The sequence below is a fragment of the Mirounga leonina genome, unplaced genomic scaffold (genome assembly GCF_011800145.1).
Source record: "Mirounga leonina isolate KUSES-001 unplaced genomic scaffold, KU_Mleo_1.0 Mir_366, whole genome shotgun sequence".
Taxonomy (NCBI): domain Eukaryota; kingdom Metazoa; phylum Chordata; class Mammalia; order Carnivora; family Phocidae; genus Mirounga; species Mirounga leonina.
Genome location: NW_023270709.1, coordinates 26046831 through 26071309, shown reverse-complemented (window position 1 = coordinate 26071309; position 24479 = coordinate 26046831). Strand labels below are relative to the sequence as shown.

Genomic DNA, 24479 nt, shown 5'->3' with positions numbered 1-24479 from the left:
CACAATAACTATCTGGTAAAAAAAAAAAAAAAAAAAAATTTCAATCATCTCCCTAGAAGTATGTGCCTCTTCTTTTTTTCCAATTGGCGAATCTGCAAGGTGTAAGAAGCAGATACAACAACAGTTCAAAGGGATGGTAAATTCTAATATACAGTTCCTTGTGTCAAAGAAAACAAAACTAAAATGAGTTGGCAGCTTTTCTCTGAGTTCCTCAGAACACTGGTGTCCTAGGAGATGGGACTTGGTGCTTTATGAAATGTGCAATGTATATTAAGTCAGAATGCTAAAGGGTCCAAGAACAGAGAAATGGTGAAACTTGTTCAAGTTCGGGAAATGCGGAGTCCAAGTTCTCGGGCATGGGCCACTTTGCTCCCGGCACATCTATTCCTACCTCAGGAGCAGGATCTGGTCCCCAGTTTGGGAACGGAGGCATAGAGCTACAGAAGGTTTCTTCCGGTGTATGCGCTGAAAGGGGCTGCTGGTAGAACCCATGGGATATGAGATGCTTTCTTGGTATTTCCAATAACTGTAGGTGAAATTTTAGGTGACAGCTTTATTTGTTTAAAAATAAGAAAATAGGGGCGCCTGGGTGGCTCAGTGGGTTAAGTGTCTGCCTTCAGCTCAGGTCAGGATCCCAGGGTCCTAGGCTCTCTGCTCAGCGGGGAGCCTGCTTCTCCCTCTGCCCCTCCCCCCCATGATCTCTCGCTCTCACTCTTTTTTTTTTATTATGTTAATCCCCATACATCATTAGTTTTAGATGAAGTGTTCCATGATTCACTGTTTGTGCATAACACCCAGTGCTCCATGCAGAACGTGCCCTCCTCAATACCCACCACCAGGCTAACCCATCCTCCCACCCCCCTCCCCTCTAGAACCCTGTTTGTTTTTCAGAGTCCATCGTCTCTCATGGTTCGTCTACCCCTCCGATTTCCCCCGCTTCATTCTTCCCCTCCCGCTACCTTCTTCTTCTTCTTTTTTTTTCTTAACATATATTGCATTATTTGTTTCAGAGGTACAGATCTGAGATTCAACAGTCTTGCACAATTCACAGCGCTTACCAGTCTCGCTCTCACTCTTAAATAAATAAAATCATAAAAAAAAATAAGAAAATAAAATCACACATTATAATTTTATCACACAAAAGAAATGAAGTGTCATCTCTGAAAGCCTCAGAAATCTTTTCATTGAGCCGGCAGGAACGGCTCTCACGATGGAAAGAGAGATGACCCTCCCAGGGAAGGGAAGATCCAGCAGCCAGCTGAAAGTTGAAAGGATGTGCCGTTTCCCTCCCCTGAAAACGATGAAACCACACCTTCACAAACAGGAAATAAGTCAGTCTCTCAGAAACGATGCATAGAAGGGGAAAGAGGAAAAGCCCACCATGTGCACCAGGACTCAGATTCCTGAGGCAGTGGCACCCACAGCATCCAGGAGCCTGTGGTGGGATGCGGCCGCAGCTCTGCTCCTGAAAGCATCTCATGAGCCCCTGGGTCACCAGCCAGTGCGATGGGCAGCCGCGCTCAAACCCGCCAGTCGGGGAGCCCCCACTGGCTTTCTCCACTGCACTCATCACGGACCGAAGCACAGAGCCCCGTTCAAGTGTTTGCAGCTGCCCGGCCCCCTGCCTTGCCGCGCCACTGTGACGGATCCCCCATCCTGCAGGACGCTGAATTAAAGACGGGTGGCGCCAGATAAGGGTGCTGAGCAAAGGCACTCTGGGAAAACCAGCTCGGGCTTGAGATTTGTACTCCAGGCCCGGCTCGTTTATTAGGCAAATACGCCTATATACCACGAAAAGATCACTATGGGGTAGGAGTGCTTGACACAAAGATACAATAAGGAAAGAGTCGTGGGCTCTCAGTGTACAACCTCCTCGAGGATAGGAGTTGGATAAGAGAATCCTGATTATGCCTAGTTGGGCCCCAAATCTTTTATTGTATTCATTTGTCAGAGAGAGAGCACAAGCAGGGGGAGCTGGAGTGGGAGAGGGAGGAGCGGACTCCCCACCGAGCAAGGAGCCCGATGCGGGGCCTGATCCCAGGACCCTGGGATCATGACCTGAGCCGAAGGCAGACGCTTCACCGACTGAGCCACCCAGGCGCCCCAGGCCCCAAAGCTTTTAAACTGGGCTTGAAAACAAGCACTGGCCTACATTCCCATAATCCATTACCCCAGTGGGGTCGGCGAACCATCTGAGCAACCAGTAAAATATCCTGCATCTCCAGACATTCCTCCCCTGGAGTGACTGTGTGAAAGAATCCAGTGAATACACTGCATGAAGCTACTTGTATTCCGTTCCAGGTTTTACTGGGAAAGGGAGGGAGGAAGAGATGACGAGAAGAATAAGGGAGGGGCTGAACAACGGCCTCTGTGCCACTAATTCAAACTAAAAAGAAATTTCTTGAGGTCCACTGAGTTACTAGAAAATGATTCTCGGGGCGCCTGGGTGGCTCAGTTGGTTAAGCGACTGCCTTCGGCTCAGGTCATGATCCTGGGGTCCCGGGATCGAGTCCCGCGTCGGGCTCCCTGCTCGGCAGGGAGTCTGCTTCTCCCTCTGACCCTCCTCCCTCTCATGCTGTCTCTCATTCTCTCTGTCTCAAATAAATAAATAAATAAATAAAATCTTAAAAAAAAAAAAAATGATTCTCAAGGCTGATTTCAACACTCGCTTGCTTATACTTCTAGTGATTTCTTTTCTTTTTTCTTAAGGCTCTGACTCTCCCTTAAAAGAGATAGCACTGCGAGTCCTCAACAGGAAATGTTGAGAGAAAATGTTACTCAAGTCAAAGCAACTGATCCCTGGAACAAATTAACGATGAGTTGTCCTCTTTGGCTGGATTTAAGGAAGTGAAGCAGGGTCAAAGTTTTCTGAAATATGCCCTGTGCAGCTTTCTTTGGGGAAGTCAACGTGACACATGCGGTATTCTTTCCTGCAGTGTCGACTTGAACTCCCTATGAAGATCTCACGCCGACGGCCGACCAGGCGGGGGGCTACCCGGGTGCCTCTGAAGAACAGCTGGGCAGAGAATCTCTGCTCTGGGGAAGCCGCCGGCCGTGAACCTGCCCGCAGAGCCCACCTGGTCTCCTAATGCGTGTTATCTATTCGTCGGGTTCTTACAGGTGACCAAGAAGAGACATGGAGGGAGGATGTCTCGGTTCATGATGGGCTCAGATGAGGCTCTTTGGAGAAGCAAGACAGGAATCCCATCAGCAGCTGCCCAGTTGGGCCTCGCAGAAAACTAAAAACCACTGTTCCTGGGTATGTTCGCTTCAAGCGTTCGCTCAACTTCAGGCTGTCTTTCCCAAGCAGCCACCCAGGCAGAGCTCAGTCACCCCAACCACCCCGTCCTGCTCTGCTCTTCCTGCCGCACATAACAGGCTCATTAACAGCCTCTTCACGGCCCACGGCTTCTGCCTCCTCAGGGCCTCTTACTGCCCGCGCCTTCAGCCTTCTTCTCCCTTCTCTGTCTTTGTCAGTCTGTCCTTCTATCTGCCTCTCCCCCTCCCACCACTCCTCTCTCCCCGAACAAGAAGAATCTCTGTCCAACACAGATCAGCCCTATGGGGCTGTTGGATGACTTACTGCCTTGGGAGTCAAGCACGACCACCCCTCGTTCAGTTGGGGGTGGGGTTTCCTGTACCAGGCACAGGGATGCTGAGGGAAGGAGAACCCCAAAAGGAAGCTGCAGAACCCCAAAAGGAAGGGCAGGCTCAGAAGGAGCAGACACCTACCACGACCTGCTGAGGAAACGTCATTTTCCTAAGCAGATTCTAAAGTCCTGCAGAAGACAGTTACGATGATTTCTCGGTAAGACTTACTCCACAAGTCTCTAATGGGGGCCTAAGAATCTAATCCCGAGTTTCTCGAGTTTCGTGTGGATCACCATCATCTGAAGGGCTCGTGAAAACAGACAGCTGAGCCCCACTCCCGGAGCCTGCGGTTCAGCCAAATGGGACCCGAAGGAGTCTGCATTTCTAAGAAGTTTCCAGGTGATGCTAATGTGCAGGTCTCAGAACCGCACGTTGAAAAGCACGAAGGGAACCTATTAGGTGTCTTAAGACAAACTTCCACTTGGTACAATTCGTTTTATATAGATTTAACTACCTAAATACTTCAAAAATAAGTATTTTAAAATGCATATGGGTTTTTAGGTCAATTAACCATAATTGTATTGCAGAACGGTACATTTCCAGACTTAGATAGAACTCTATCAACAAATATGACAAGGTACTGCTCTCTGACATTTTGGGACCCACGGATGTAAACCAGTGGTTCTCAAATTGGGGGCAATTCTGTCACCCAGAGAACATCTAAGGCTGTCTGAGGACAGTTCTAATCGTCATAACCGGAAGGAAGGTAACGCTGCTGGCATCTAATGGGTAGAGGTAAGGGATGCTCCTGAACGCCCTATCATGCACAGGCAGCCCCCACAGCAAAGAACTATTTGGTCTAAAATGTCAATAGCGCTAAGGCTGATTAACCCTGACCTAAACGTGTTGAGAAACGAGGAATCCCACACGGTCTGCAGATTAAGAATCCCGCATGCCCAGGGATGCTCTAATGTGCGAAAGCAGAGCCAGCCACATAAGCCAGTGAACCCAAATGATGCCCCAGAACAAAGAGCAATCACGACTGACATGCAGGAAGAAGCAACTGGAGTTAGGCCCCAAGAACAGACAGCAGGGACCCAAAGGGGCCAACAAAGCCCTGTGGGGATGAACAAGAGCCAACTACTGATTTTCGTGGAGTTTTGGAGTTGTTGTTGTTGTTGGGTTTTTTTTTGAAATCTGACTAACTTGGAAGTGAAAGAGGGGCTTGAGCATATTTCTGAACACACCTGAATTTGCAGTAAAAAGGAGGTGAGAAAAGATGCCCACCGAAAATGCACAACACCGCCTTCAGGGACAGTCCTCGACAATATACTCATTAGACTCTTCCTTAAAGAAAGGTTTCTCAAAAACAATGCACCTTCCTCAAGAGCAGCAGAGTGAAAAAGTCCTAAACCCGTTTTTTTTTTTAAAGATTTTGTTTATTTGAGAGAGAGAGTAGAGAGAGAGAACACACAAGTGGTGGAGAGGGGCAGAGGGAAGGAGAAGCAGACTCCCCACTGAGCAGGGAGCCCGACGCGAGGCCCAATTCCAGGACCCTGAGATCATGACCTGAGCTGAAGGCAGAAGCTTAACTGACTGAGCCACCCAGGTGCCCCCTAAACCCCTTTCTATCAACAAACCAACACCAGCTTAAAAAGCTCTGAGCAGAGAAAACATCAACACAAGTATCTTGCCCAGGACCAGGAGAAGATGCAAAGGAGACATACCTTTCAGAATATTTATATGAAAGACACCAAAGCGATCTCTGACTATGGAAATACATTCAGATTCTTGCAATCAGAGCATTAAACATCATCACTGCACCACCCCTCCCAACAGCCACGAGCCCCAAGATTCACTGATGACTTCCTATAGGCCAGACACTGTTTAAAATATTTTATATGCAATCTCTCATTTAATCTTCAAATCCAATCCATGAAATTCTATCATTACACCCATTTTGTAGATGAGAAAAGTGATGCAAGAAGTAAATCATTGGCCTAAGGTTAGAGCATAACGCAAAGCCATTTCAGAATTCAAATCCAGGCAGGCTAATCCAGTAACACACACAAAGCTGCTACAAGAATGGAAAGCATAAAAAGTCCGCGAAGACATTAAAAAAAAAAAAAAGGCCATCTCTGGATTTAAGGCTAACTACACCACAAGCATCGCTCTCCAGAACACGATTTTAATTTTTTAAAAGATTTTATTTATTTGACAGAGAGAGAGAACACAGCAGGGGGAGCGGAGGAGGGTGAGCAGGACTCCGGGATCATGACCTGAGCCGAAGGCAGACGCTCTAACGACTGAGCCACCCGGGCGCCCCTCTCCGGAACATGGAAAGTGGAGCCCTGCTCTGATGGATAGAGAAACTGGCTCTTCAAGGGGAACGCGGAGGCAGACAGGGAGGAACCGAGCGTGAAGGCTTCATGCACACACAGCGCCGCGGACGACCCGCAGACGTCAGGTATGAAGACAGATGTCACTTTCGTTAAACCTCAACAGCGAGAACAATGCTTGACAAACTCTACGTGACAAGGAGCTAACGGCCTGTCCTCTGCTCCAGGTGCTTCGAGAACAAGCCAGGCCGGACAGGAAAGCCTGGCCCAGCCTCTCGCATCCAGGCCCTGTCGGAAAAACGAGGGGGACTGAAGACTGCCCATCGGAGGAGCGTACCAGGAAAGGGCCAGGGGCTACTGAGAGCCGGAAAGTTTCTTCCAGAGGGGCCAAGAGCTGACAAGGAAGCAGCTCTCGGAAGCTCACAGTTCATTCAGATGATGAGTTCTGAGGGGATAGAAGCTCTGGGAAGGAGCAGGGCACCCAAGAGACCTAAGTGGACAAGTCTACAGCAGCAGCCAAGTCTCGCAGGCAAGTTTCGACGGTCATCAGCCGGGGAGGCGGTGAGCAGAGCTGCACAGAAAGTCTCCCCAAACTGCAACCCTTCCGCTGTCCCGAGGACGTAGGCAAAGAAGAGCCACCGGCCCCCCCATGACTTACAAGAAAAGTGGCGGGCAGCCCCAGGGGCCGAACGGAACCGTCTCGGATTGAGCAGACAAGCCAGCACTGGCAGGGGGTTCTCTCCAGGTCGGGCTCCCTTTCTCTTCCTATGCAGGAAGAGGACATCTTTCTTGGGTTGCTAGTGACAACCAACGTGGGACGGATGGGGTCAGGAAACCAAAAATGCCCGCTGGGAACTTACCAAGCGGCCCGCACTCCCGCTGGCCCCACTTCCAGCTCACGTCACACGAGGCCAGGGCAGACCGTGGGGCAGGGGAGGCGGGCACCCTCGGCAGGGACAGCCGGCCTGCAGAGGGCCTGGCAGAGCTTCTGACATCGCTGCCACTGCCCCCCACCCGGGGCTCGTCTTCCCTGGTCGCTTCCACAAAGGGAGAACGTGGCCCTGAGGAAGGAAGGAGTCTCGTGGGCTTGCTCTCTGAGGAATAATAAGGGGGTCCCTGAGGAAGTTCGCCGAACCGCAGGCAAAGCGGGCCACACCGACGGCTCTCGAAGGGGAGAGACGCAGGCTGAACCGCGGGGGGTGCTCAGCGAGGAAGAAGGGGCTCTCCGAGAAACTGCTCATGGAGGAGCGCTCCCAGGTCCTTGCCTGGACATGCCCCCGCCCAGGATGGGAGCGTAGGGAGAGGGCGAAGAGGGGGGGACAGCACGTGGGAACAGAAGGACCCGGGAAGGGCCACACGACTAAAGAGACTTAGTGCTGGTGGCACACAGGAGAAGTAAATTGCCTTCACAACTGTCTGGAAGAAAAGTAATGTCTCCTTTCATGATGATACGAAGCTCTCCTCTAAGGCAGGGCTAGCTGTCCGTGCTCATTAGCTCAGGAGTCTCCTCCACGACGCTTGGTCTCGTGAGGGAGGCCTGGGCCTTATCACTTGCAAATCTGCTCAATGACCGTTTATAAAGAGCATTCAAGGACCCAAGGGAAGAAAGTCCCACGACAGGGGCAAAGATCAGAGATCAAAATCCTACAATACAGTCTCACACCGGTTAGGGCGCAGCTCAGGGAAAGAGGATGCTGATTCCGGGACAGTGACAGTCCGGGGCTGTCACTCTCGCCGGCAGTCAAACCGAGCCCAGCGAGCAGAGCACAGCACACAGAACTGTCAGATCATGCTACGTGTATGTCATCTGCACTACAATAAGAATTTTTTAAAAAGCTACACACAAAAAAAAAGGCTGTGACTCTGGAAGCCCATTTGCAGTCACCAGAAGACACAAGAACCACAGGACTCTAAGCCTGCAAATAGGCCACAGGAGTAAAGACCACACATCCCACAGGCACACGGGAAAGGGCCTTAGATTGCCAAAAAAAAAAGTTTGCCTCAGGAGGGAGGGTCCGAGGAGTGCCGGCCTAAGAAATACAAGAACTTGGACAAAGAGAACGAGCCAGTCTGTCTTTTTTTAAGACAATAAAACTGAATGCGGTAGGGGAATTACTCTCCATTGAGACTTCCTGAATAACAATCAGGTGAAAAACATATCCCTTAGAAAGCCTGTCAGGCGGCAATTCCATTTCCAGGAATTCATCCAAGAGAAATAAATAGGAGGATGTACTGATTTATAGGGCAAAATCATGGAAGCAAGCTAAGTATCTCATAATAAGTGTTAAATTATAGTGATTAATGAAGTGCCATGCAGGAGTTCAAAACATAGATACATATTATACATTACACATACAATATTAATACATATACAATATAAACACATTATTGTCATGGAAAGCTTTGACCTTAAATACTAAAGTTCTAAAGTAGAGTACCAAATAGTATTCATAATTCCATTTTTAAAATGTCATACATTTATACATATATATGTGTAGAAAAATATAAAAATACTTACTGATATTTTTTCCAATTGTCACTTCTGAATTGATCGCCTAGGTGATATTTCAGTTTTGCTTTCCTATATAACTTTTTAGTAATGCGAATAGCTCAGATACTTCCAAAATTTTTTTAAAAAACAAAAAAAAGAAAGTGCTTTCAGCGCCCAAGCAATGTGTAGCTGATATTCTTCACTTGGCAGACCGCAATACACTGATGTTTCCTACAGGGTCTCAAGGGACAATTCTGTGATGACACATATTACATCCCCCCTTCAAGAGACGCAATCCACAGGAGCCCACTGAAGGCTCTGAGAAATTCTGTTTAATTCCTTTTCACCGTGTTTACCAAATACTTGTGATCCCCAAACCCCTACGATTTAAAAGGCTCATTGACTGGGCGCCTGGGTGGCTCAGTTGGTTAAGCGACTGCCTTCGGCTCAGGTCATGATCCTGGAGTCCCAGGATCGAGTCCCGCATCGGGCTCCCTGCTCGGCGGGGAGTCTGCTTCTCCCTCTCCCACTCCCCGTTTGTGTTCCCTCTCTTGCTGTGTCTTTCTCTGTCAAATAAATAAATAAAATCTTTAAAAAAAAAAAAAAGGCTCATTGACAAAGTAGGATGATTCGGAAGGTGATCAGAACAGTGAAAACTCTGAAAGCAACATCGTCCTCCTGTAAGACTGCAGGAAGTGAGCGTATTCAGCCTGAGGACCGAGAGACCAAGGGAAAACAGGACAACCATCTTCAAAGGCTTGAACCTGAACTGATGGGAAGGTGAGAGTTCTGTGATGTTCCAGAAGACTAAGCTAGAATGAATGCAGACAAGTCACTGAGAAGCAGATTCCAGCCCAAACTAACAAAGGGCTTTCTGAGACTCTTGTTTTTCGCATCTCTGGAAACAGTCAAGCAAAAAGTAGACACCCAGGGATGTTACTCAAGAAACTTCTTGTAGGCTAGGGTGCATGGTTAGATGGCCACTAAGAGTCCTCCAGTCCCAAGACCATCTGGGCAACAGTGGAGGACAGCAAGATCTGAACACACTTCCCCGGAGTCAGCTGAAGTCAGCCCCTCCACACCAGAGGGCATGCAGAGGACACAGGCACTAACCCCGGGTGACACCCATAAATGTCTCCTGAGACCCCCAGGCCCAGGAGTCAGCAGAAACAGATACATTTGCCTCCTTAGTAGGGACTAAGCATGCTCATCGCCACTTCTGCCACAGGCTGGAAAAGCCCTAAGCACGGTTCAGGACATGTGTGCCCCTGCTTCTACCTCTAAGAGGACGCCCTGTGCGCCTACCAGAGCTAAAGAGACTAAGACACCTGCAGGCCAGGGTTCGCCAAGGCACAATGTCTTCAAAACAGAAAAACGCTCTCTCAAAACACAAATATAAGGAAAAGGACCCAGTGGGTGAAGGTGAACAGACTGTTTTATATACATAGACACACGCGCACACACGCACACACCCTACCCTATGCAACCTTTCCCACCTTTACCTCTCTTTTCTCAAAGAGTTGGGGGAAGTGATCTATTTAGAGAGAAAGAAAAATAGGGCACAGTAACAAAGATTTAGACAATACACTCTATATACACCAAACCAAATTCTTATACTCTATTAAAAGAAAACAAGCATTTTAGAAAGGGGAGGATGATGGAGGTGGGGAGACCAAATCTTCCACCCTTCATCAGATTTTATAAAGTTGCATTTTTCAATCTACTTTAACAATAGATATTAACAGTGCTTCCAATGAAATGAAACAGTGTTACAGCAACCCTTCACTAAAGTCTTTGTTTTCTCAGAAACTCTGGGAAAAAAAGAGTTCTCCCTATTCATTGCATATTTTCTGTAGATCTCCTGGCTCATGCATTTCCACTATGCCCCTTTCACACAGCTCACACACACCCCTGGCTCCCCCGCCTTCCCACGGTGGACCTAAATGCCCTGCTCCCCGGTGGCTAAATCCCAGAGGCTGGAAAAGAGTATCTTTTTAAGAACAATGAAAAGTTACACCAAGCCTGATATATGTCGGAGGGCTCACGTCCAAGGTCATCGGACTCTCCTCTCCTAACTACAGCAGAAACGGGGGCAGTTGCAGATGACAAAGTAGAACATAAATGCAGCTCGGGTAACAGGTGCACGTTGGCCAGAGCTGCCTGCTGGAAAGAGACGCCCAGAGCCAGAGCCTGCCTCCAGCACCCCACCCCAAAATCAGTGGGAGCCAGCTCCAGCCTTGAGTCGGGGTAAAGTCTGAAGCACTTCAATATAGATTTATTTTGAATTTCCCAGGACTTCTGCCAGGCCCCTTGGCAACAATGTGTGCTCTCTGATACCGCGCTCTCCCCCCCCCCCCCCCCCCCCGAAGATCGTGTCAATGTTGTTGCTGTTTTCTAAAGCTCAATTTTCTCGAGTCAGGTAACTTCACCCAGGTGCTCTTAAAATTACCTAAGCACTGAATTGTAAGTGATCCTTAAAAGTTGAGACTCCTAATGGTACCACAAAGGGAACTGTTCGAATTACCCAACAACTGGCACACAAGAGCCTCCCACAAAGACAAGTGAGCCCGAAGACCTGGGGCAATGATCTTCGAACAGTGTACCGCAGAGGCCACCGTGCTCCAGACATCTGATGTGAACTTCATCTCTCCATCTACCAGAACCGCCGGAAGAAAACACACACGCGTGATCAGATGTGTTGCACAAGTTTGACATATCAGAGGTAAGCTGTGCTGTCAGCATAAACCACGTTCGTCCAGAATTCAGAATAAAGCTGCTCCTGCCATCCTGACTTGGAAAGCATCCTGAGACAGCAGAACCAGCTATCTGAAAAGCTGTGATATTTGTACCACTTAACTGGTGAATACAGAGTCTCTCTATACTGTGCAGCCAAAACAAAATCCGATCTCCTCCTTCTATTTCTAATTTATGTTCATCAAAATAGCCTCGCTGAGATCACTGATTGGGTTTATACTATTTTGGATTCAACTATAAATGTGCAAAACAGACTCCTAAAGTAGCTCTACTTTATGGGCTCCCTAGAAAATGTATGTGTTTTAAAAAGGTAATATTGGTGGGGCGCCTGGGTGGCTCAGTTGGTTAAGCGACTGCCTTCGGCTCAGGTCATGATCCTGGAGTCCCTGGATCGAGTCCCGCATCCGGCTCCCTGCTCGGCGGGGAGTCTGCTTCTTCCTCTGACCCTCTTCCCTCTCGTGCTATCTCTCATTCTCACTCAAATAAATAAATACAATCTTAAAAAAAAAAAAAAAGGTAATATTGGTTTAAAAAAAAACGTCTGGACACCACTGGCCAAGGCAGACGTCGCCTGAAAGTAGCCGCAAAACACCCATTCCAGAGCAGATTATTTGCCTGAGAAGTGACCATGCCATGGGCCGTACCGCTGGACCAAGTTAGGCATGAGGGACCGGGAAATCAGGAAAGTGTTAAACAGACCGGCCACGCGAAATGAACGTGGCCTCATCCCAAAGCACAATACTTTCCAGATCAGAGAATACCTGAGATTTAAAATCATTCACAACTAAGTGGGCCAGATACCTGCAAACTTCTAGGTGAGAGATATTCCCCCTTTGAATGTATTTTTTAAATAAACAGGTGGTCACAGACTTTATGTTTTGAGTTAATGGAAGACAGCACCACCACCAACATATTTTAGGGATACATGTCCCCAGAAATAACATCCTTACACCTTTTAACATTTTTAATATTAACTGACAGTTATTCCAACCAAACCTAATGCAGATGCTTAAAAGTTATAAATCCACAGTCAAATTAAAAAAAAAAAATACATTAAAGAGATTCTGGGGTAACTCTGCAAAAGGAAATAAATAATGGATGAACTGTTTCCAAGAGAACAGGTGATACCATGTCTCCCGCCTCCTCCGTCTAAGAAGAAGGGCAGTCCTGTTTTCCTGCTGCTGGCCCATTTGATGAAGGGTGTGGAAGAACGAGGGGTTGGCAAAGATGATATAACCCGAATTCCAAAATGGAACAGAAAAGAAATGAAGCTGAGACCAGGGATGAACCTTCCACATGCTTCAGAGCCACCACCCGGGCAAGAGGAAACCACATTCCTTTCCCAGAGGCCAGCAACACCAGAAGCGTGGGTGGGAGCAGGTCACCGGGGACCCTGCTTCCTCCTGACAATATTTTTCTTTCAACCATTATCCTCAAAAAAAGAAAAGAAAAGAAAAGAAAAAAGAAAATGTCCAGACAATGCCAAATGCTGTCAAAGACTTGGAGAGACTGGATTACTCACACGTTGCTGGTAGGACTACCCAGAGATACAGCCACTCTGGAAACCAGCTGACAGCTTCTTCTAAAACTGAACAGGCAATTCCAATTCAAACCTGAAATTGTACTCCTCGGCATTCATCAGGGAGAAATGAAGATGCGTGTTCACACACAAGCCTGTAACTCTGTGTCTCAGTTTTATTCCTAATAACCCCCAGATAACCCCAAAACAGAAAACCACCCACAGGTCCATCAACAGGTGAGTGGACATCCAGACCATGGAACAGTGCCCAGCGGGGGCTGGGGGGACACAATGGCTACACGCAACACCCCGGAGGAATGTCTCAGGTAGGAAAAAAAAAAAAATCCCCCAAAGGCATATATATTCTGTGTGATTAATTTACATAATATTTTTGAAGTAACAAAATTTTAAAAATGAAGACCACATTAGCAGCTCCCAGGGGTCAGAGAAGTGGGTATGTGGGTGTGGCCCAGAGACGCAGGAGCAGGAATCCTTGTGGTGGTGGAAATGTTCTGCATTGTACAGTAACATCCTGAATGTGTACTACACTCTGATTTTGCAAGACGGGAGAAACTGGGTAAAGGCTACCAAGGATCTCTCTGTATGACGTCTCACAACTGCATGTAAATCTACAATGATCCAAAACTGAAAAGTTTAACTTAAAAAAAAATGCGTAAATTAAAACAGTTTTAAAAGTCCATGTACCAGGGCGCCCGGGTGGCTGGGTGGGCTAAGCGTCTGCCCTCGGCTCAGGTCATGATCCCGGGGTCCTGGGCGCAAGCCCCACGTCGGGCTCCCTGCTCAGAGGGGAGCCTGCTTCTCCCTCCCCCTGCCGCTCCCCCTGCTTGTACCCCTTCGCTCACTCTCTCAAATAAATAAAATCTTTAAATAAACAAATAAAGGGCGCCTGGGTGGCTCAGTCGGTTAAGCGACTGCCTTCGGCTCAGGTCATGATCCTGGAGTCCCGGGATCGAGTCCCGCATCGGGCTCCCTGCTCGGCAGGGAGTCTGCTTCTCCCTCTGACCCTCTTCCCTCTCGTGCTCTCTGTCTCTCATTCTCTCTCTCTCAAATAAATAAATAAAATCTTTTAAAAAATAAATAAATAAATAAGTAAACAAATAAATACAAATAAATAAAAGTCCAGGTACCGCAAAAACTGGATAAAGATTCAACTAGCAAATGAGAAAATGGAGTAAGAGTCTAAGACAGACAAAATCACTTCCTGGTGACACGCCCTATGGCCAAGAGAGGTTATTACAGCAACAGATGACATGCACCAGTATGTGGCCTTCAGCGGACCCGCCCGCCACTTAGATAAAAAGTACGGGGCCCGGGGACCGTACCCTAGGAGAGCAGTCCTAAGGATGGACAGCCTGCTCCAGCCTCTTCTATCTTCCCTTTAACTGTCCCCAGAGGCCCCAGCTCAGGTCTGCTCCACCCTGATTTCCTAACCTATACTCATTAGGGTCTCTGGCCAAGTAAGATCGAGAAAGCACACTCCAGCTCATTCTTAGGAATCAACCACGCGCATCGATGTATTAATGGCTCTGAAAAGCCATGTAGTAAAGACACTGGTGTATCTTTACCACGCTGATCGCCAAATGAATGTGACCACAGATCTCCCTGCCCCCTGCACATCCTAGCCTTTCTGATTCCATGTGACCAGAGCCCTACCTGCGGAATTTCGGATCTGGTCAGTTGCACTCCATGCTGCTGAAAAGGAGATACAGCTCTAAATACTCTCCTTGGCCTTATGGTACTGAACTCAACGCCTCAATAAAGGCAGGATCTCTCGGTTCCTCTTGCTTTATCATTTGTTGGCTGTTTATTATGTGCTGGGCATTGCACCAAGCCATATTAACACATATCCCAGTTAATCGTCAAAGCGGCCAGGAACAAACAGATACTGTTACACAGCTGTTTCGTTAGCAAAAGGAACGGAGGCTTCACAATGTTATAAAGCGGCTGGGCTGCAGTGTGACTCAGGTGTGACTCCAGGGCCCAAGTCCTTAACCACGGAACCCTACTGCCTCCCTGGAGACCAGAGGATAAAGTGCACAGAAATGTTATTAGAAACAGGTGGTTTCTAATGTTATTAAAATGTTATTAGAAACAGGTGGTGAGAAGAGACCTCTTTAACCAGTCCCGGTTTCACCTGACAGCCCGACGGCAAGGACAGGCATCCCCTCCAAGCCTGGCCACTCTCCACTTTGCATCTGCTCCAGCCCCTACTTCTGCGGAGGCTTCTCTAACATGTAAACCCCCTCTGGCTTCCAGGCTTATTCTGTTCCCTTTGACCACAACACGTCTCTACTCTCTCCCCTTGGCAACTCCTACTCAGCCCCCATTGTCAGCTTAGGGTTGCCTTCCTCAAGAACTCTTCCCTGATGCATCAGCCTGAGTCTAGGGTCCCTCTGATGTGCTGTGATGACCGCCCCCCAGTCATTCTGCCCATAGCACAGCTCAAAGCACGGCCCCCTGACATGTTTACCTCCCCAGCGAGACTGTGGGCTCTGGATACATGAAGTCTTGTACATGCACTAGGCATGGGACACAGGACGTGCTCAATCAGTCTGGAAATTATGTATAAATCAATCGATCAACCAAATAAACACAAGGATTCCTGATCCTTCTAAGGTCCAAATCTTCCTCATCATACGGTGAAAGAGTGAACAACAAGCCAAAAGATATTTTCTTTTTATTTGGAGAATAATGGTGAAGCAGGGGACGTCTGGGTGGCTCAGTCAGTTAAGCATCTGCCTTCGGCTCAGGTCATGATCTCAGGGTCCTGGGATCGAGTCCCATGTTGGGCTCCCTGATCAGCAGGGAGTCTGCTTCTCCCTCTCTCTTGGCCCCTTCCCCCGCTCATGCTCTCTAATAAGTGAATAAAATCTTTAAAAAAATAATGGTGAAACAGGCTCTGAGTGAGGCAGATCTGGGGCTCAAATCCCAGCTCTGTCATTAACTAGCTAAATGAGCTAAAGCAACTTATTTAGCCTCTCCAAATCTGAATGAAGATGTAAATAGTGCCTACCTCACCTCACGGAGTTGCTGTGGGATTGAATAAGGTAATGCATAATTAAGTGTTGGGCAAAGAGCCTAGCACTTGGTCAATGTTCAATAAATATTAGCTATTATGACCATGAGAAGAAGGAAGATGAAGATAAACCCTCTACTGAAGATAAGCTACAAATCATATAAAGTCTCCAACTGTAAAAAGAGGGAACTAAGTGACATATAACACACACTCTCCCAGCCTTATAAGGAAGGACGCTAAGAGCAGGCACTGTGAGAAAAGAAAACTGAAACAAGATATATTGAAGTATGAAACCAACTCATTTATTACCGATGTTAGTGGACTGACAGCCAAAGAAAGTCAGAAATGAACATTATAAAGAGATTCCCCCAGTGTTTTCATTTAAGTAATTGAACTTCTCTCAATCCAGAAACTCCAAAGTCAACCACGTGAAGGTCAGTTCGTCATTGACCATCTTGCTCCAACCTGAATATCTCTATTAAGATTGTCAGACTCCGAGTATTTCGATTAATAATTCCTATCCATACATGTAAGGAAAAGCCAAAACAAGTTTATGCCAAATTATCAGAAACTACTTAGGTTCCAGATTTGGGGAAATAAATGCTTACATGCAAAGACGTGTAAAATTTGGTTTCAACCTTAACTCCAGCTTATGTTGAGATGAGTGGGGGGCTGGGGGGGCTGGGGTGTATGGGGGAGGGTCCTTAACATTAAGTATTTTTTTTTAAAGATTTTATTTATTTATTTGAGAGAGAGAGAATGAGAGAGAGCACATGAGAGGGGGGAGGGTCAGAGGGAGAAGCAGACTCCCTGCCGAGCAGGGAGCCCGATGCGGGACTCGATCCAGGGACTCCAGGATCATGACCTGAGCCGAAGGCAGTCGCTTAACCAGCTGAGCCACCCAGGCGCCCAACATTAAGTATTAATCGTAACTATTTGTAAATGGTGCTAATTTTGTTATATTGGACACTTAAGTTTGTCTTTGTAATTTTCACTTTGCAGATTTTACTCATGGCATGGGTTCCTTCCTAGTATGATGAACAGTATCCATACCAAATAACAACACACACCAGGTCAGAGGGTTGTAGCAAACACTACTTGACAATGACAACTTAGTTAGATAAAGGTGGATCCATCCATGTAAAGATTTACTTTAAATGTATAAAACAACAAACAGCGGAAACAAAATGTCTTCTCTCTCCACTACCACCTCCCCAGAATACCACTATCTTGTAACACTGAGTAACATATACTCTAAGGAAATTTACTCTTTATTAAAGCAAAATAAATCAGAATGATGGCACCCATTGATTCTGCTCTTGGTAACCCTAATAATGTAGGCAAATGAACACACTTTGTCATGGGGCCAAAGCCCCTCCATCAAGTTTTCCACTTCGATTTCTCTGCCATCCTGACTTGTACACATAGACCACAGAGAAAGAGAAGTCGTCCACCAACAACATAATCCTTCCATCTACAGGGGAAGGCAGTCAGATATTCTAAAAGATTCTCAAGACAGATGTTATCAGAAAGACACTTGTGATTCTATGGCAAATTCAACTGAAGAAACAGAATATTAAAACTATTCTCTTTCAATGACAGGTGCTTGGGATTTGTTTCAAAATACTCCAAGGGGGGGGGGAACTGTGGGGAGATCAACAATATTGGTAAAACACGAAAACCTGCTGAAGCTGGATGAACACACACGGGGTTCAATATGCTAATCTCTACTTTTGCATATGTTGAAAATTGCCAATGATAAAAAGATAAATAGAATATTCTCTCCAACAAAAACACAAACAAGGTGTACCCCCCTAAGAACCACTACGATACCACAAGGCTCCTCACCTCTCTAAAGCTATAGTCCAGTAACTGACGATGCCCTTCCCCACTCTGTGCCCAACACAGTCCAACCCCTGGGCCCCTAGCAGCTCCCCCACACGCTGGGGAACCCCAAATCCAATCTCAGCAGATAAACTGCCTGCACCAGCCATTTCCCTTCAAAACACCAAATGTCCCATGAAATAACAGGCGTCTTCTTCACCTTGAGATGGACTCCAATATAACATCTGAGAACATTTATTTACCTACTTAAACCAACATGAGATGAATTTTTTAAACTCCTCCCTAAGTCCTCACAAATGAAATCATACAACCAGCCACAACAAAGATAACTATAAATAAGCTCCAATTCACATCAAATTGAATAATTTGAGAACAGGCTGTAGGAGATGACCTCAGTGGGGGTGACTGGGACAATTTTAAGAAATAACTTCAATGTCGAAAATGTAAATATCCTACTGTTACCTTCCAGCGGGCAGATATTCCAATTAATCCAGGAAAAAATGGCCTTGAGAACTTTCCAGCAAAATATGAAACACAGCACTTGAGTTGCATGGAAATTAAGCAATCAAAACAATGAAGAGGAAAAACACTTTCACTTCCAAACGTTTTAAGAAACGAGAATACTTACCAGCACTTTGTTTTCAACTTTGTCTCCCTTAACTTCCAACTTTACTTTCTTCTTCACTGCAATTTTTATCTTTCTGCCAATAACATCCTTTATGCTTTCTGAAAGAAGGAAAGAGTTTCATTATATTCTTTTATTAATAAGAAAAAAACACTGGAGAGGGGAGAACATTTGAAGGAGTATTTTTGGTTATTTTTATTATTGTGATTTGTCTTTTTTTTTTTTTAGCTTGTTTTAACAGGCCTGATAGTTATCAGTCACCCCATAGTTTATGATCACCTACTATGTGCGTTGTACTGTGTGCTCAGATGCGGAGGCAAATATAAAAGCATATGACTTACTACCAGTTCATACAAGGCACAATATAATCTCGCTGGGCAAATGGATGCACACACAAGAAAAAACATGAGCAACGCCAGGAAGGTTCATGGAGGCCTGTGTTGCGTGCAGACCATAAGCACAATGGGAATCCATAAACTCCCTTGGCTGGTTACCTCTGGCCCCTAGCAGCCTCTGTGTTCATCACAGAAAATATTACCATTTTCTAGGAGTGCCTGACATCACAGTTGGGAAATATGGCAAAGAACCAGAACCAGACTGGACAATTTGGCCAGGGAAGGGTGATCCTGGCCATCTGTCCTTCCGAAGACATCACAGCATGACACCCCCAAAGAGTGGTCAAAGACAGCAAGAAAGAGGAATCAAGAGAGACGGGGAGACTTCAAAATCTAGACGGTGGCAGGAACGACTCCAAATGGAAAAGGCCCTAAATCAAACTCACTCTCCTCCCCACTCCTCTGGCCACTAACGAAGCTAGAAATTTTGTTTCCTATCAGATAGAAAGCCAGTCACCCACTCTCCTAGAACTACCTCCTAAACAGCTCCCAACTCCCCTGGGCTTGACCCCTGCGTTCAAGGGCTCAGAATCTCTCCCCAAGACAAGTCCATGATGCCCCACTTATCAGCTCTCTGTCCCTCCCTCACCAAAGGGACCCTCCAAAAACCACAAGTCTGATCACATAACTCCTGCTCTATGAGTTGCTGTCATTTTTGGATAAACCCCAACCCACTAGCAGGCCACTCAAGGTCTTCCACAGTTTTTTCAGTTTAACTTCTCAACACACACACTTAACAATCCAATCATCTTCATCATCTCCATCTTGTACACCCCCAGGATTCTTTACGTACTATTCTCTTTCCTGGGATGCCTTTCCCTAGTCTCGTCCTGGTTACGTTCTACTTCCAAATATAGCAACCTCGGGTGCCTGGGTGGCTCAGTCGGTTAAGCATCTGCCTTCGGCTCAGGTCATGATCCCAAGGTCTTGGGATGGAGCCCCATGTCAGGCTTGCTCCCTGCTCAGCAGGGAGCCCGCTTCTCCTTCTCCCTCTGTCGGCCGCTCCCCCTGCTTGTGCTCTCTCCCACTCTTGCTCTCTGTCAAACGAATAAATAAAATCTTTAAATAAATACGTATATATGGAAACCTCCTCTATACTTCCAAAGCTCTGTATTCTATATTATAATCATCTTGGTTTATTCATATATTCAACAACTATATGGACACAGAGGAGCTCCTGTGTGCCAAGTGTTCGACTAGGTGCTGAGACACAGCCAGCCTCTGCCTTTCACAGGTGCTTACGACCTACAGAACACAGATAAATGCCTCTAGGCAAATCCACACTCACTACCAAGAGATCATGGACAAGGAGATTCCTGAAAGTTTCAGGGAGGAAGGGAACCCTGAGCAGAATCTTAAAGGAGTAGGACACAGACCACTAGTCCAAAGTACAGTGTACAATATAATCCACCGAGGTGGAGGAAGAAAATATAATTTTTACTTCCATTTGCGATGTACTCCAGTTTGTTTTAAATTATAAATGAAGTATATATGTAGTTAAGTAAATAAATATGTTTTCGAAGGGGTAATCAAATACTCTTATTGGAAACCCACTGCTAAGTTAGGTAAGAGTGAAGAAGGAGAAGGAAGAGCGTCGCCCACATGGAGAAGAGAATGGAAACAAGAGAAAGTGCAGCTTGTGGGGGGGACCAGCAACCAGGTGGGACGTTTTGGTAAGAAAGGGGACAAGTGGGGGACCTCACTGCCCTGGGAGTTCTCTATGCAGCTCCTATCTTATCAGAGCTCAAAACAGATAAAGGCTACTCCTCCCCCCCCCCCCCCCCCCCCCGCCTTAAAAAGGCATGTGGGAAAGGAACATCAGAAACAGACTTAAGAGGGGCGCCTGGATGGTGCAGTCGGCTGAACCCCCCCACTCTTGGTTTTGGCTCAGGTGGGGTCGAGATCTCGAGTGGCAGGATCAGCCCCGTGTCAGGTTCTGCACTGGATGTAGAGTGTGCTTGGGATTCTCTCTCCCTCTCCCTCTGCCTCTCCCCCTCGTGCTTTTTCTCTCTAGAATAAATAAATTTGGGGGAAAAAAAATAAGAACATACACACGTGGAACAGGACTGGAAAGTTATACACCAAAAGGTTAAAAGTAGCTTTCTCAGGGAGGTAATATGGTTGACAGATAGTCTTCTCATTCTTCTTAGCGTTTAAAATTTTTTATAAAAACCCGTATTTCTTTCATTAGAGATACGCAAGGCATTTTTTTACCATCTTCGGGGATTAGCTTAAGGGAATACACTGAGGTTTTCACATGGTTGCCATTTTGAATTGATCTGAGTGTAACTGTGAGCACTTGAAATTAGAGAAAAGCAGGTGCAGGAATTTCCCCTGTCCCAGACTAATTAGGCCATTTAAAGGCCCAGAAAAATCATACTGGGCATGTCACAAAAGCATGTGTCACTTGGTTGAAGGATATGTGAGCTGGGCAAGACTCAATAAACACACAAATTCCATGTCTAGATAAGGATTAAATCGACTTTTCAAACATACCAAAGAATTTATTTTGAGAACCATTCACATAAACCAGGTATCTTATTTCCATCCCTCCCCTCTCTCTCGAGTCTGAGTAACTACCTAACTTTTCATTACCAGGCTCAAGGTCAACTAACTTAAAAATCTGCCCACGTCTTTGGCCATCCTTCTCCCCTGGCCAGGGAGGCCAGCCCTCCCCCTAAACTTTCTCAGGACCTCAGGAGGCATCTGCAGAGACTCTGGGCGTTCTTTCCTCTTCCGGGTAGGGTGCTGGGAAGACCTCAGCCTCCCAGAACCGGATGGGCCACTCACTCCAGCAAAGGCAGCTGATGCTTTATCTCAGCAGCCGACTCCACAGGGTTGGGGAGAGAGAAGAGGCCAGAGTGGGGGAAGGGGGCAGTAACTTCATATCCTAAATTTGGGTGAAAAGTAAGGATTGGGTTTTTTTGGTGTTTTTTTTTTTTTTTAAACAAAAGCTGAAGCTTTCATACAAACCTAGGAACAGCTTCTTCACATCAAGTGTCACCTGCTGAGTTAGGTACTAAGGGAAGAGCACACACCACTCTTCCAAAGTGTTATGACTAAGAGGAGAAACCAAGGGGCAAATTTCTCAAGTGCAGATGAATGGGCAGGCAGAACTTCCTCTTGCTGTCAGCCCCGATCACACAGCATCTTTCTGTGTAGTGTGCCAAGCATGGTACAGTAAGGAATACAGGTCCCTAGGCTCAAAACACGCGCGCAGAGACACACCTTTAAAATACAACGTGTTCTACATACACACACGCTTAAACGCTGGGTCTTCGGAACACTCATCCCCGCCTCATTTTAACTCTGCCATTTGAACCCTCCACGTAATTAAGTTAAACCCCAAGACATAAAATCCAGCCCAACCACCCCCCCCACACACACCAAAAAACAAACAAACAAACAAAACATAAAAAACCTCAAGGGACTCAAACAACGGGTCACCTTGCACACTGGTTCCCTGAGCTGCGGGATGGGGAGAATCGGTAGGTTAATTATTATCAAAATAAGCTTGTACCATTAACCCTCAGTTTCCCGGCCCGAGCATGCGTCACTCCTGTAACCCTTTCGCTCCCCGCCGGCTGGGCGAAGCCAAGCCTCGCCCGGCTCAGGCGGGTCCCCAGACTAGCGCCCCCTCCCCCGAGGCCGCGTGTGGGAGGAGCACCTCGCGGGGGGGCGGGGGGAGCACCTCGCCGGGGGGCGGGGGGGGGCCCCCCGCCGGGGGGGGGGGGGGGGCCCCCCGCCGGGGGGGGGGGGGGGGGGGATGGTCGCGGCCCGGCAGGTGCCGGAATCCACCCACGGGGCGCTCGCCCCCTGGCCCCGCGCTGGCCTTTCCCGGACTTCCCCGAGTTTGGGGAGGTGGGCTGCTCGCTGTACAGGGGGCTCCTCGCTTCCAGAACTCCCCAGCCCGAGGCAGCCCGCCCCCCTCTTCCGCCCACCGCGACCTCCCCCGCTCCGGTCTCGGCTGGGGAGGCGCCCCGGGCTCCCGGGCCCCCGCTGCCCCCCATGGCCGCCCTCCCGGGACTGGGCTTTCCAGGCGGCGAGACGCGAGCAAAGTTCCCGGCGCCCCGCCCAGCACGCAGGCGACCTGAGGGGCGCCGCGACTTCGCGGGACCTGCGGGAAGGCGGGGGAGGGCAGGGGGCGACGGGGAGGGGTGCGCAGGGGCAGGCGGCGAGCCCGCGGCCGCGCCACCCTTACCTGTCAGCTCCCCGGGAACCTCGGAGCTCTCCTCGGTCATGGTGGCCCTCCAGGCGCGGGGGCAGTGCCGGTCCAACTCTGATTTACGGCCCCCCGCCCTCCCCGAGCCCCTCAATTTTTAGAGGCAGAGGCAGCTTGCGCACGGGGGTAGGCAAGAAAGCGAGGGCGGGGATGCAATTTTGCCGCGCCCCCCGCCCCTCAAAAAAAAAAAAAAAAAAAGAGTTGCAAATACGAGGGGGTTCTGCTGCGGCCGCTGCTACATGTCGCCTCCCCGCAGCTCCCGGCGGCGGAACGGAGCCCCGGGGATTCCGCGCGGGCGCGCGCGGCGGCGGCTGGCGGCTCCCGGCTCGCGGCTCCCGGCTCCCGGCTCCCGGCTCCCGGCTCCCCGCAGCGCCGCTCCCGCCGCGGCCAGCTCGCGCCCAGCCCCGCGCCGCACCTACGGCCCTAGGTGAAGGCGGAAGGCGCGCGGAGAGGGCGGGGAGAGCGGCGCGGCGCGGCGGGGCTCAGGTTTCCTCGCGCTCCTGCCGGGCTGAGGTTGGGCGGGGGCAGCTCCGGCCCTCCCCCTCCCCCTCCCCTCCCCCTCCCCTCCCCCTCCTCCTCCCCCTCCTCCCCCTCCGCCCCTCCTCCCGCGTCTCCTCCCCCTCTTCCTCCTGCGTCTCCTCCTCACCTCGCGAGAGCCGGCCTCCGCCCGGGTCCCAGGCCGGCCTCCCGCGCCCGGCGCTCGCTCCCCCGCGCGGGGCGCACCCGGCAGAGGGCAGCTGCGCGGGGCTGCGGCGGCGGCGGCGGCGGGCCGGCGGGCGCCCTTCCTTGCAGCTCGCTCCCAACCCACCCGGGCCCTGCGCCTGGAGATGCGGCGAGGGAGCGAGGGAGCGAGGGAGCGCGAGCCGGGAGCCATCTGCCGGCCGGGAGCGGGGCGAGCCGGGTGTGCCCGCGCTTCCCGATTCCCTGTCCCCACCTCCCGGCGGCCGAGGGAGCACGAGGATGGGGGACCGCAGATGCACGCAGATTCCGCAGACCCGTCTGCACGGAAGCCCGTTCTGCCTGGGACCCTGTTCCGCACTTGCCTTTGCCAGCCCTCCCTGTGACATGCTGTCTTTTCATCAGCGTCATTAATTTTCTATTCCTGGTGAGCAGGAGCTAGACGAAACCTGGGAACACTAACCATATGGGGAGAAGACACTTTTTTATGTGCTCAGCCGGCGCCCCGCAGCCGCCCTTAACAATCCCGAGACCTTGGAATTGAGAGAGCGCTTTGGAAAAAGCCTTTCGCTCGCGGCGGCCTCTCCTTTAACCCCAGGACGTAGTGGGAGAGCCAGCCGAGCAGTGTTCGCGGAAGCCGGATTAGGGCTGCTGATAGGTCTGGTCCTACCTGGCCCCACTCCCTCGACTTCCCCAGCCGCACCCCCAGAGAGACAACTTGGGGGCCAGGAATACTTGTGAGCGCCTCACTTGCTGCTTTCTCTCCTGGCAGCTGGGAAGGTCTCTGTCGAATCAGGTTCTGTTTTTAAAGGACAGAAAGAGGGGAGGGAGGAAAAGGAAGGGAATCCCCTAGTTCTAAACATTGCTGTCGACCTTGGATCGGCAAGAGTAATCTTCAGCCTCTCGGCCTGGTGTTACCATTAAGGCATGTCCCGATATGGTCCTTGCTACGCTTCTAACCTCTCCCACTCCCCCCTCCGACA

The 24479-nt window shown here is 49.0% G+C and overlaps 1 protein-coding gene across 4 annotated transcripts in view; it reads right to left on the bottom strand.

The window, feature by feature from the left end:
• The window catches only part of CARMIL1 (capping protein regulator and myosin 1 linker 1), a 308617-nt gene extending 285483 nt beyond the window's left edge, over positions 1–23134 (bottom strand). For 2 of the 4 annotated variants that reach the window (XM_034985796.1, XM_034985797.1), the window contains exons 1-2: positions 22798–23134; positions 18205–18302 (exon numbers count right to left, since the gene is read on the bottom strand). In XM_034985796.1, coding sequence (XP_034841687.1) covers positions 18205–18302; positions 22798–22837 — 138 coding nt within the window. In that variant the 5' untranslated portion in view covers positions 22838–23134. The remainder of the gene's footprint in view (positions 1–18204; positions 18303–22797) is intronic. The other 2 variants (XM_034985799.1, XM_034985801.1) reach the window with 1 other exon arrangement.
• Positions 23135–24479: the final 1345 nt, after the last annotated feature.